The sequence below is a fragment of the Eretmochelys imbricata genome, chromosome 17 (genome assembly GCF_965152235.1).
Source record: "Eretmochelys imbricata isolate rEreImb1 chromosome 17, rEreImb1.hap1, whole genome shotgun sequence".
Classification (NCBI taxonomy): domain Eukaryota; kingdom Metazoa; phylum Chordata; order Testudines; family Cheloniidae; genus Eretmochelys; species Eretmochelys imbricata.
The window spans coordinates 10344044-10358424 of record NC_135588.1 but is presented as its reverse complement, the minus strand read 5'-3'; the positions used below and the strand labels follow the sequence as shown (position 1 = coordinate 10358424).

Sequence of the window (14381 nt, the reverse complement as noted above, 5' to 3'; positions counted from 1 at the left end):
GATTTTTATTTATTTATTTTGAAGACTAATACCATAAATACTTTGGCGATCTACTTTGGTTACAAAGTAATAGTGATGTTTAGCCAAAGATTTTCTGTGAATCAAATCCACAAAACCAAAGGCTCAGATCATCCACATTATTGTATTCTGGCTATTAAGCCCCCCAACCCCCCTTTTCTAGAACTCATGAGAGCCTCTCAAATGAGTATTACTACTGGGGGAATTCTGTACCATGGTGTGTGCACAGAATTCATGTCTCCTGCAGATTTTTTGCTTCCCTGCAGATGATAGGGAAGCAAAAGGAAGCTGCAAGAACAGTCACGCATCGTTTTGGGTGCATGGAGCAGCTGGCGGAGAGGAAAATCACTGTGGGGTGAGGGGGGAGCCTGGCTCTTACCCTACATTGAACCCTGCTAGTCCCAGCAGGGCTGGGGGAAGACAAGACTTCCTATTCCCCTGCAAGGGAGCAGCAAAGCCTGATCAGACCCACGCCCAGAAACCGCCCCCCCAGTTGCACAAATATTTACACCACACTCCCTGCCCCATTGCTCCACAGCTAGAGGTGGAAAGGTCACTATAAGTGTATTTGCTCCCCCGTCCACCCAACCCCCATGAGTCCAGTTCTCCCCACACCTGGACCCCTCACCGAGCCACCCGCACCCAGACCACCCAACACAAGCCTCTCATCCCATACCAGAATCCCCACCACCACTAAACCACTTCACACTTGGATCCTGCCAGCCTGAGCCTGCTTGCCCCACACCTTGGATCGGGCCAATGGTTGAGCATACATGAGGCACTCCGTCCATCTCGCTTACTATCTTGGTACGCCTAGCGAGGAGGCAAAGGGCCCCAGGGTGTTTCTGGGGCAGGCCCGGCCCTTGCGCTGTGTGCGGGCTCTAAGCCAAGTCTGTGGCGGGGAACGGTGGGAGCACTGCAGGATCTCGCACCTCCATGAAGCCAGTGGCCAGTGCTCCCCACTGCATCAAGATCACCCACTGCCACGCTAGAGCCGCCGCATTTATCTATTGACAAAATATTCAGAATTTTAATTTTTTTGGCACAGAATTTTTAGGCGCAGAATTCCCTCAGGAGTAGAGTATACAATGAATAGCTAAGAAAACCCTAGTTATGGCTTGTCTAATTATCTTTCCCACCAACCCCCATCAACTAGAAAAGGAAAGATAGGAAGGGATGTGTTGACTGTGTGGACGGGAGAGTAAGTGTGACCTGGTGATAATTAGGTTTTTTTGTTACCTAACCTTTTAATCAATCAAAAGCTGATTGACCTGTATGTACAACAGCCAAGGAAATATGCTACCACTATGTCTGCACGCATAATCAGCTAACTTGAGACATCTGCTGCACTGCTTAAAATTTTACAACAAGCTGCCAAAAGACAGGCTTGCATATATAGGCTATGGTGGTTTCTTCTTATTTTTAGCTGATGAATACAACCCCATCCTTGTTGAAAGGCCTTCACATCATACCAATCATGGGGTTCGACCCAAATAGTGATGGGAATAATTTTAGGCATTTCAATGATCTCTCAAACTATATGGCTAAAACAGAAAAAGATTTAAATCCTCTCTATTTCACTTGGTCTAAAAAGGTATTTCAAGGCCCTTTAAAAAAAGTCTTTGTAGTGTGCACAGTGGCACTTAAGTGTTCCTTCTCTCAAAACAGGAATACACTGGTAACACTGATGTAAAGGTTTCTAAAGATCTTAGTAGTGTAAGAAGAAAAGGAGTACTTGTGGCACCTTAGAGACTAACCAATTTATTTGAGCATGAGCTTAAGCATATATAAGCTTAAGCTCATGCTCAAATAAATTGGTTAGTCTCTAAGGTGCCACAAGTACTCCTTTTCTTTTTGCGAATACAGACTAACACGGCTGTTACTCTGAAACGTGTCATTAGTAGTGTAAGAGCACAGCTACATCTGAGGCCTTCTTGAGATTCATCCCAAGGACTGGAGGTGCTCATAGAAATGTAGGTCAGGAAGGGACTGACAGGTCATCCAGTTCAGTCCTCTGTATTGAGGCAGGACTAAGCATTATCTAGAGTTTAGACCATCTCTGACAGATGGTTTGTCTCACCTATTCTTAAAGCCTCCAATGGCAGATTCCACAATATCTCTAAGTAATTTGTTCCAGTTCTTAACCACCTTTACAGTCAGTAAGTTCTCTATTGTCTAACCTAAAACTCCCTTGCTGCAATTTAAGCAGATTACTTCTTGTCCTGTCCATTTGGGGGATTCTACTTTACTCTTTCAAAAAATAAAAATAAAAAACATCAAAACAAAACCCCACAGATGATCACTACTGGGCTCAGAAATGGACCTTTCCTCTTCCCATTTCTCTTCTCCAGTTCTAGGCTCTCTCCTCAGAGAAAAGAATCTAAAATTGAAATGTGAAGTTTCATTAGGTCTGCTACTCCTACATGAAAAGCCCTCACATTTCCTGCAGTATCCCAGATGTTGAGTTTTCTAAATCCTTGGCCTTACCCAATTCGCTCAGAAAGGATAACGGCCTCCTGTCTCAAATCATGCTTCCAGATGCCACTACAGTTTGATCCCTGAAAGCTTTGCCCAGGATGAGAAATCCAGCTTTTGGCAAGACACACACTCCTTGTTCCTTTCTTTTGGAAATACAAATACACAATTGCCAGACCGTCCATCCTAATTGGGAAGGGTTTGTCTCACTTGCTGATGAACTCGTCTTAAGGCTCTATTTCATTTGGATGTCTCTAGGAAGACAGGTATCACACTCCATCACACAGCCTGACATCTATGGTGATGGTTTGACTTTGGGGAGTTTGCAAAGGTTAACCCCAAAAGATGACTACTAGAGACTCCTATCATCTCTGGAACAATCTTATGAAGGTTGAGGACGACACTCAAACCCTTGGAATTTCAATAGCTTTTGAGTTTGAGGTCTAGAGTGCGTTCTTGCCCAGTGCATTAGTTGTGTATAGTCAAACTGCAGGCGCTGAAGGGCTAACCTCAACTTGAGTATTCTGAGACAGTGACTTGACAGGCCATAAAAATGGTTTTATCGATAGAGACAACTGGGTGTTGAACAAACGGTCAGTGATGGAGTTGTTGCTGAGCTGAAGTTAGCTTGCTGTAACTAATTAAGAATCTCTAATTAGGTACAGCAGATTCCTATATTGCTTTTCTAGATGCAAGAAATGGGGGTCAGACAAGCCAGCTGTTCAAACAGAAGAGGGAAAACTTATGACAGGCTACCTACTAATACAAGACCTTTGGAAGAGAGCAGATATGAGCCCGAAGGGGGAAGGATGGGAACTGGAAATGTCTAGGGAACAAAAGTAAACTAGGGAGAAACTTGACAGAAAACAGGAGTGTGGAGGTATGTACTCTAACTATGCAGACATTCATAGAAGTTTCTAGGTTCCACTGCTCCAATTATGGACTTGATGCTTGCCATCTTGTAGTTTGTAAGTGGTGAAAGTTCAAATCTAAATACATGTCCCCTAACGTATTAGGAAAATGCAGCAGCAAATATGCTGCAGAATCTGGGAGATTTTTGTGGACTGCTCGGATACTGATGAACTGATCAGTTGCTATCAGATAAGTCTTCTTTAATGGACAAAACGTTCCAGGAGATGTGGGGATAAGGAGTCTAATTACACACAATAACTAGTTGAAGGCAGAAAACTCCGATTGTTACTGATGAAAGCTAACAAGCCTTCCCCCTTTAAAAAAAACTCTAATGGAGACTAGGTACCAGGTCAAAATCTCATCTGTTCAGTTTGCCACGGGATGAGTTTTAACTTGATCCCTTAGAGATGTAGGACCTACAGATGGAAACCTGGAATCAGCCATATGTTCCATATCCTTGCTGGTCTCTACATCAGGAAGAAGGAAAGAAGGAGTAAAGTCTGCTGTATACAGGGGAGGTACTGTCCCTCCAAAGTCTTGGTCTCCTCACAGGAGCTTATTCCTGTTAAAGGAAGTTACAGTAAGACACTATTTGATTCAGAAATCAAGATTTCCATGCCAGAAGCCAAGGCATCCTGTGACTTGCAAAGATAGTGGTCAGGAGACAAAAAAGTTACATGAAACAGAAGTCATTTGATGAATCAAGCCAATGGATTTAAAAAAAAAACAAAAACGCAGTTTAGACTTGGAGGATTCTCTGCAAATATTCCATTCTAGCTCCTGAAGGTGCATCAGAGAAGTACATTTTGACAAACCTGACTTCATCATTCGGTACTAGGTTATAGTTCTTTTTGAAATTATCACAAGTCTTAGATACTAGGGCATTGCCTTGATGGCAAAGGTCTTAAGCGGAGTGATACACAGGATCAATCCTAAGAGCATCTCCCATAAATCATGATGGTCCTTGAAGAGCTTTTTTCATCTGGACATGCCTTTAGGGTTGAGCAGTTCTGGAGCCCTGACATTTCCAAAAACTTGTATTTTATTCAATATCAAGATGAAGACATTACAAATTAATATCCTGGGTCCAGTCTTATTCTAAAACCCTGGGATTCTTTGCTATTAGATTAAGAGAAAATAAGGGTAACCAAAGTTTAAAGGAATCTGTGTGGAATTGTTGGTTTTCTGGGTGCAGAAGGGCCATGCCATCAGATAATTCCTTTCCCTCTTCTCACAAATTGGATAACTCTGACCTGTTAGCTCTCTGAAGCCTCAATAGCAGCCAGGAGTACCAAGAAACCTTTTTTTCCCTGCTAAGTTTTCAGAGACAGATTCCATGAGGTTGTTCACTTAATGAGCTTAAGATGAAGGTGGGGAATATGTACAAGGTCTGGGGCATGGGAGGGGAAGAGAAGGTTGAAGCTCTAGAAGCAATAACCAACAAAGCTTGGATGGTTGAGGATTTTTCCCCCAAGCGCTTTCCCCCCTTTTAAGGCTCAAGGGCTCAGTCAAGGAGCTCCAACAATGAGCAACTGATCCCACCACTACAGTGGGATAACTATCTTCCCTACTAAACACCAAGAATACGAGGAAAGGAGGCAAACACACTGAATCCTAATCCTCCCTCTGTGTGTGAGGAGAAGAGCAAGAGAAAGAACCCAGATTCAGGAGGGGCAAAAAAGGCAAGGAGACAAGGGCATCCTGCCTACATTACAGGTTATGTAGCTTCTGTCTCTGGGTCTTGAGACAACCTGAGCTGGAGGAAGGATACAGACTGGACAGAGGCGGGGGAGAAAGACGACTACTTCAGAGTGTGACACCTTGACACCCCAATATTCACCCCTGTTAAGTAATTAGCATATGTTTTGTACAAAGTATGCCTTGTGAGGTGGTATTCTAAAAGTCTTGATCTGCTAGACATTAATATCTTGTTGGATTGTATGTGCTATTATCATATGTGAAGTTATGAAGTTTGGCTATGTATGCGTTACTGAAACACGTGTGAGGTTGAAAACACCCACAAGCAGCCTTTCAGATACAACAGTGAAGGCCAAACAAAGTTAATGGCTTATTGAGGAAATGCACACAAGCATAAGGATTACCCCCAGGAACTGTGTACAATAGAAACCTCTCAGAGACAGCACTACACAGTGGGAACTGTTTGACCCAGGTTACAGCAAAAGAGCTTTCCAGCAAGTGGGGAGAAGATATAAAAGGGGAATAATGACATCATGAGGGGACCTCATTCTCCCTGCAACAACACACCAGGAAACACCTGAGGGGCAAGGACTGGACTGTGGAAAGTGATGGTCCCAGGCTGCCAGCCTGTTTATCACTCAGGATGAGCATTTGCTAATTTATATCCTACCTACCTAGAGTATTAAACTCAGTTTGAGGGTTTTGTTTATTTACTAAGGTAACCTGCTTTGATCTTTTTGCTATCCCTTATAATCACTTAAAATCCATCTTGTGTAGTTAAATCAACTTGTTTTTGCTTATTCTGAAACCAGTTTGTGGAATTCATAACAGGGTGGAGGGGGGCTCAAAAAACTGTGCATATCTTCCTCCACATTGAGGGAGGGGGCAGATTTCATGAGCTTACACTGTACAGATTTCTGTACAGCGCAAGACAATTTTGGGTTTACACTCCAGAGGAGGTGTGCATTTCAGTGCTGGGCAATTCCCGACCTGAGTCTTCCTACACGGAGCTGTTCTCAGTGTGTCTTTCTGCACCTGGGTGTGGCCCTATCTATGTGTGTGCTGGAGGGCCTAGCTCAGCAGGGCAGTGTACGGGAACCCAGACTGGTGGAACCAGTGGGCTCAGTGGTACCCCAGTACATCAGGTGGCACCCCAGAGGGGGACAACCCGTCACACAAAGTTTCTAGACAAATATGCTATCTGGGTCAGACTCCATGGTGGAGCAGCCTATTACTCCAGCAATGTTTCTGAGAACTGGATTTATTTGCAGAATTAATCAATACTGGAACCAGAATCGATCCCCAGACAGGGCTCTGCTTAACTCCTCACCATTCACTGAACCCATTACTGTGTCAGATATTGTTAGTCTTTTTTAGCTGTTTTAAAGTAGTCCCATCTAATTCTCATTTTCCTGTGAGAAAGTTAAAATTGCACACAGGAACTAACTTGATTTTCTTGTACCTCCCTTAAGACTATCAAATAACCAGACTGCCTAGCATATTTAGGTCTTTTAACCTTTTGGGGAGGGGGGGGGACCACACCAAATTTAATTAGGTTGATGGATAAGTTTGATAAGTGAATGTTATTATGGTTTTCAATTATAAAACGTATGATATCCCAACTAGTTGTTTCTACTGATTTGTTACTTAGAACACTGAGTGCAGTTTAGGGAAATCAAGTAAAACCTCAACTGAATATTTTGGAAAATAGGATAAACAATCCTAAATTTAAGAGAAATGTTAAGTTACACAGTTTGCTAGTCCAGAGGGATATTTTCAGAGAGAGGTGGAAAGCACAGTTACAAACATAATCTGCTCATAGTCAACTCAAAACTTCTCCTGATTAATCTTACATATATGTACATAGCATTAATTTCACTACAAATTTTCAATCCAAAACAAGGGATACTTGTCTATTTTAGAGGCAGCTCCTAGTTGTAAAACAAAGATCAGGGATTTCTTCATATGGTTTGGAAGTGAGAAAATTGGCAAGTGTTTGGTCAAAAGACATTGCACATATGCAAAAGAAGTTTTTGAATTTGAATATAATCCAGTTTTCAAGTTCCACTGACCAGCTGTTATGGAGACAAGTACCATACAAATGAAACAAAAATGAAAAGACAGGGTTAAATACACCTGTGTTGTGAATCCCAGCCAATGGCATTACAGTGACAGTAAGCTTGGTCCACTATTTCTAATAAGCACTAAACTGGCTATCCTGTCAAAATAAATTGTTTGGCAGGATTTTGAGTAGCTAAGTTAAACACTACTAAAACTTTTCTTCCTTCTACATTACCACCAAATGACTTCTAGCAGTTTCAGGTACTGAAGTAGCTTTATGAGTCCAACCCGGGACATAATAGGAACATTTTCTGGATGCTCTCAGTAAGATGAACATTGAAAATGGTGACAAACATGGCACAGGCTTTACTGCTCACAGAACATTTACAAAGAAGGGCAGGGCCATTGTTATTGACAGAGTCTGCAGATGCAAACCGTGCATCAATGTTATTAGCCATTCCAGTTTCAAAAGGACCTTCGTAATTTATTCCTCTATGAAATCTTAGATTATGGAGTAAAAAAGCAAGGTATGTGGATAACATGAGAATAATATGATTGCAGATTTGTCATTTTATAGAAATAGTACTTTTAATAAAAGTTTAAATAGACCTTCAAAAAAGGTAGATAGATGATTTCTTGGAAAGACATTAAGTACATTCTGACCCAAATAGTTCAACTCTTGGAAAAATTAAAAAAGCTATTTTTAAACAAATTGTGTATGTTCAACTGTTCAAGAGATGCTTTCACTTAAGTTTTAAATGACTCATTTATCAAAAATAAGTCTTTGCTACCATCAAGTTCAAGGTGTCAAATATTAGTAATTTTACTGACACGCAAGAGAGTCTCAATCTGTAATAACTGACTAGATTTTAGAGGCTAGTATTGAACAGGATTAAAGGTGACATGAGCACTTTCAGTCAACACACTCCAGTACTTATTACACATACCTCTATCCCCTGCCTCCCATGACTATACGGAATACAAATCAACAATCGAGTGTGAGAGGCACCAAAACTGTTTCAGCCACATCTGGAAGGTACGTACAGCTGGAGCAGACACCTGATTTCTTCACTTTAGTTCAGCAATTCGTATATCCACTACACAGAACACGTTGCACTAGCACATTAATCCTGTGGAAGTGGTGCTGACTAAGGTTTCAAAACAGGAGGCCCAGAATTCGTAAGTCACTTAATAGGAGTTGGTTAGATAAATGCTCTAGACTATAAAAGCCTCGTTTAGCTCTCTGCTTCTGTATAATTCCCAGTAAAAAATTAAATTTGGGGGTAAGAGATGGGACCATCTAGCAGTTAAACAAACATTAGAAAGCCAGGAAATTTTAAAAAGTTTAAATATATGCATATAAGTACATGTAGCAGGGTTGTCTGTTCAGTCAGCAGGCCTAGTGGTCTTCTGCCTCCAGTCCCTCTTTCTAACCAATGTGTCCTGGAGCGAGTCCCAGCTGGGTCAGCTTCCTTGTCAGTAACCCATTGTCCTGTTCATCCCAGAGTTAGGAACAGGGAAATCTGGGCTGGGTAGGAAAAGCGTGGAATAGCCAGGATTAGGCCCACCTCCTGCTCACCTTCCCCTGGGCCACTTCCTACCACACGTGATGCCTCCGTTTGAGGTGTGGCTGCTACTGGGTTAGAATCCCTTGTTTCAAACCCCCCACAGCCTGGGGCTGATACAGGAGACCATCCGGTGCTACTGTATATGGTTCTCCCTCCCTCCTGAGTGATGGCTGTGGATGGGGAGGCATGGGGTGGGACTCATACATAGACCTCCTCAGTATGGGCTTCTACTACTACTGAAGAATGCTCCTCCTGGAAATGCCTTCTCTCCCCCACTCCCCTGACCTGCTGGAGATCTCTTTATACTGGTCTTTTCCCCAGGAGCATGCTCAGCAGTGCCTAAGGGGCAGAGCTTTCCTGGCCCAGTACTGCTCCAGCTCTCTTCCTGTCTCTGCCTTAGTTGTGGGGTCCATAAACCCCTTCCCAGTACAGAAGAGTAGAGGCCAAAAGATTACAGCATTTTTAGAATGCATACAAAAGGATATTTCTGGAAGTATGACAATCGCCTCATTTTCTCCTTATGACACAAACAACTCATCCTATTTACTCCATGCATTCCAAAAGGTTTCCCCTCCAGCTTAAAACTTCCTGCCAAACTTGATATGGACAGGGTTAGTTGCGACAAAGCTAGATGTGTCAAAAGTGAATCAGTCTTACCACTGTTAAGGTTGAAACTAAGTCTGTTTCCATAACACTAAACTGGAAAACTGAAGAATTTGTACTCCTTTCTCCAGCTGGGACCCTTAAGCATTTTAGGAGGGGTTCTGATTCATCCTATATCTGGCGAAAGTTCAGTATAAGAATTGAGTAACCAAGGAAATGGATTAATTTTCCAGCAGAGTTAAACTAGTACAGCCAGGTTCAGATGATCACCATCATCAGAATACTCAAGGAATAATATTATATGTCTCAGAAAATGAAATGCATTCTCCTGAACATTTAGTTTTTTGATATCAAGAAAAAGTTTATTTTATATTGCTATAGCACCTTTCATCCTGGAGGAACTCAGAGCCCTTTAGGAACTGGATCCCTACAATACCACAGAAAAGCAGGCTGCTCTGGAGTGATGGGTGACAGGCAGGTGGACAACAGGCCTAAAGAACAATACACCAGTGTCAGGAATAGGGGAGTAAAGTGGGGGGACGAACTTTGCCCAAGAAACTTCACGTTACAGAGTTGAGACCATCACAATATAGAGAGAACATTTACTGAGTCTTAAAGTGATTACTGCATTAAGCTTGCATATGATGCATCAATTTCCACATTGTAAGAGCTAATAGGACTGTTTTAGCAGATGTTCAGAAGTAGTGCACTCCACAGAACTTATATAACGTTTTACAGAACAAACGAGCTTTATGAAGAATCTTGTGTTTCAACTCACCACATCTAGCTCAGCTTCCTTTTTAAAAACTGAATAAGCCTCTTCGTAGCCATTGGATCGAAGGTAATCCGCTATTGCTCGATTTCTAGACAAAGAAAAAAAGATTTAACAGTAAGACATTCTTATCTTAGCCACAGTTCTGAACAGTACTGAAAAACAAAATACAGAACGCATGCGTACAGGTTTTCAAATTGTAACCAATAAGGTAAACCTTGTTCTTCATTGTATTAAGACAGCATCTGCTAACACGACTAAAACCTTCAAACCAACTTTAAAAGCAAACATGGCATACGAAGTTATGTCAAAACATGACTAGTAAAACAAAAATGCACATTTAGTATGTAGTTTTAAATTCTAGCAAACTTGCTGTGATTGAAAAATTCAGTATTTAACAGACAAGTTATTATGATAAAGGCTGGTCTTGCTCACTATTTTAATACTCATTATCCCTTTAAGTAAGGATGAAAACGCAGGCCTTAAATACATAAAAGCCACAATGGTTTAAGAGCGGTTTTTGGTTTAGCTCAAGTAGATTTTAGGGAACAATTTTAAGACAAAACCTAAATAAGTGTACACACAGGGATTTGCACTGGTTTAAATTCATATCTTAGGTTAAACAGTGCAATTCTCTCAAGTGAACATGTCCCAAGTTTTAGAATACATTGTATTACTCTGTAAAACTATGTTTTTAATTGGTAAGTATCCCTACATATATTTCTGCCACCAGTATATATCATCTTCAAATTACAGGTAAGTTAACATCCTTAAGTAGATAAAGTTTCAGACTTAGAATTTTTATAAGAAAGAACCGAAAGTGACTTAGCAGTAACTAAAAAGGTTTATCATTATGTACAAGATAATTAAAAAATGAATTTCTAACATGAAAGGATGCCCTCATGTTCCTCCTTAACACAGTAAGTTTAATTCATGCTTCATTATAGATTTGGGGGGAGTGGGAAGGAATGTTATTCTTACATTGTATAACTAACAGAAACCTAGACTATTCTGCAGTATGTGTGTCTAACTGGGGACACTTCCAAATGAAACAGTCTTCCTCATGGTCTTTGCCTATATTTTTAGTTTGGTAAAGGACAAGTTTGTCAAGAGTCAAATAACCTAGTCAAAAGGGCAACTCTTACAGGTGGTTTCATGAAGTTCGCTGGTGTTGATTTAGTTGGTCAACCAGGGCTAACCTCCTAAAGAGGTTTAGATAGCAAACACTCTGCATCTGTTACAGAGTCTCACTCCATTCTAACTAAAACAGTTAAAATTACCAGGAAGGCTGAAACTCAGTCCTGAATTTGTTTACTTTGCCCTTGGAAGAGTCTCTGAATCAAACTATCTGCTACAGTAGCTATAACTGCAGAATGAAAATTGTAAATTAAAATACATTTCACTGGGCTTTAATATATTTGCAAAATTTAGAACTTTGAATCTGAAGCAGAGGAGCCAGGGCTTGAAATATCCATTTGCCATGAGTGAGCGAAATTTCCCGGGTAAGCATCAAGGCAAGCCAGCAATTTCTGCAACACTCAAGCTCTGATATACCACTAACATCTTTTATCTGCAAAACCAAGCTAGAAACTTTAGTGCCTTGCTACTAAGAGACATGTTTAAAAACACGTGATTCCATGTTTTGAATGTATTTAGTCAGACCACCTCAAGAAAATACTAACTTAAGAATGACAAACTTTACCTTACTACACATCAGATAACAATACAGCATATATGCACAAGTGTTTAATGAATAAACAGAAATGTTTTTAATAAATAAATAAATACATACATACAAAGACTAAAAACAGGTTACTTTATTTCCAAACATTGCAATGCACTTAATTTTAACAAAAATGGCTAACACCTTAGAAACTGGTCTTATCTTGGGTGTGGCAACTTTTATTTTAAATTCAATTCTATTTATGAGTGATTTAATTTTCCAAGCTATCCTGCTCAGATCTGTTCTAAACTAAGGGCTACAGGAGGACAAAGTGTCTAGATTAGATCATTTTAGAACATTAAAAGCTTATGACATTTATTCACAAGAGGCAGAGACTTTTTGCTGTTAGAAAAGAAACCCAAAAGGCAACAATTTCACTTTTTTTCTTGGTATTACTGCTCTTTCCCCACTATAATTTCTGAAGGAAATGACCCTATGTTACACTGACTGTGGGGTAGTTGGGTGTACAAACTTCAAGATCCACTTACCACTGTGTGCTGTATTCCCCCTCACCCATAGGAATGAATGTGTTATGGTTGTTTGTGTTTGTTTGAAAAACAAGGTTCTCTTTATGCAAAAAGATCTAGGACAATAAAAAGGGCCAATACCATCAGAAGCTCAGTGAAGCTCAACAGAGCAAGTAACTTAGTGGCTGTGAGGTTGTTTAACTCAAATGACCTCAAACTCAGTGTACCCAGTTTACAAATAAAAAGGGTTAGTTTTCCACAGTACCAGCCTTGAAAACTCTACCTGGGATCTGAGAGTCAAGCTGGATTCATACGCTCTCATACACGACAATTGGAACTTAAGTAAATCACTCTCAATAAAAGAGCCTAAATAGAACACAACTTCACTCTAACTCTCTTGGATCAGCAGCATTAGGAGCAAACGGTAAAAAAAACCCATACCACCACCACTTTTCAATCACTAAAAGAAGCAGATATACACAGGGACCAGATCTACATAGTAAAGCAGTTCCATTTTTACATAGTCACTCTAATATTTATTTAAAAAGTGTGGGTCTACTCAGAAAAGTGACTATGTAAAAAAATATATATAAGATGATGGATGGATAGTCCTTTCCCAGGTATGGGCTAATATTCAAAAGGTCTAATCCAGTACTTGTAAGGTGCTCCAGATGTCATTTACATGTGTGCAGTAACTCAAGCAACAATAGAATGTCCAAGTCCTTAGTTTGTCTCCCATTATTAGGAACTCAGTTTCCTTGAGTGCATACCAATGTGTTACTGTAAAGCTGCTTATACTTAAGATGGCATCTTTTTGTTCACTGAAGAACTAAAAGGCACTTAAAATATTCCAAGGCTTTAGACCAATTCCAGTTTTTTTTAAAATGATAAAACCACAAATCTCACCTCACATTTAACTTTAAAAATATTGAACAAGAAATCACTTGCAATCTCAACCTCTCCTCTACTGTCTTCATCCTACCACTTCTTGCCAAAGAAGTTCAGGGCCAGAGATAAACCTGGCAATTCTATGGCTAACCCAAAATATATACTGAATAGTTTTCTCCACTGAAAAAAGTGTGAAAGCCAATTCCTTTTAAAATCCAAAAACCTGTTGCCAGAATCTTTTCATAGAGAAGAATTCATTTAAACTAAATGGTTCAAACTAAAACCAGGTCAGTCAGAGGTTCTCTCATAGCATACTGCTTTACAGCCAGGGCTTTGTCAAGCCTGACCTTAAAAACCTCTAAGGAAGGAGATTCCACCACCTCCCTAGGTAACACATTCCAGGGCTTCATCACCCGCCTAGTGAAAAAGTTTTTCCTAATATCCAACCCAAACCAGTGGAAGTTTTACTCCTTTCAACTAGCACTACTTTACAAAATAGCTTATTTGTCAAGAGGGTAATTAAAAATGTTGAGCAGCCATAATAAATTGTGCAATTTACAAAAAGATTTCTGCTAACTGCCAGCACTACTACAGAGCTCACCCTTGTATTATCAGACAACCAGGCTGTGTTTTCCAGTCACCTGAGCAGTGAAAACCTGAGCAAATACACATCTGAAGACTCAAATCATAGAAGAACAGGGTTGGAAGAGACCTCAGGAGGTCATCTAGTCCAACCCCCTGCTCAAAGCAGGACCGATCCCCAATTAAATCATCCCAGCCAGGGCTTTGTCAAGCCTGACCTTAAAAACTTCTAAGGAAGGAGATTCCACCACCTCCCTAGGTAACACATTCCAGTGTTTCACCACCCTCCTAGTGAAAAAGTTTTTCCTAATATCCAACCTAAACCTCCCCCACTGCAACTTGAGACCATTACTCCTTGTTCTGTCATCCCCTACCACTGAGAATAGTCTAGATCCATCCTCTTTGGAACCACCTTTCAGCTGCTTTCAGCTACCTATCAAATCTCCCCTCATTCTTCTCTTCCACAGACTAAACAATCCCAGTTTCCTCAGCCTCTCCTCATAAATCATGTGTTCCAGTCCCCTAATCATTTTTGTTGCCCTCCGCTGGACTCTCCAATTTTTCCACATCCTTCTTGTAGTGTGGGGCCCAAAACTGGACACAGTACTCCAGAT

General features: G+C 40.7%; 1 protein-coding gene across 1 annotated transcript in view; it reads right to left on the bottom strand.

The window, feature by feature from the left end:
- PAFAH1B1 (platelet activating factor acetylhydrolase 1b regulatory subunit 1) overlaps positions 1-14381 on the bottom strand; it is a 64433-nt gene that overhangs the window by 19015 nt on the left and 31037 nt on the right. Inside the window, exon 3 of the mRNA XM_077836424.1 lies at positions 10114-10198. Coding sequence (XP_077692550.1) covers positions 10114-10198 — 85 coding nt within the window. The remainder of the gene's footprint in view (positions 1-10113; positions 10199-14381) is intronic.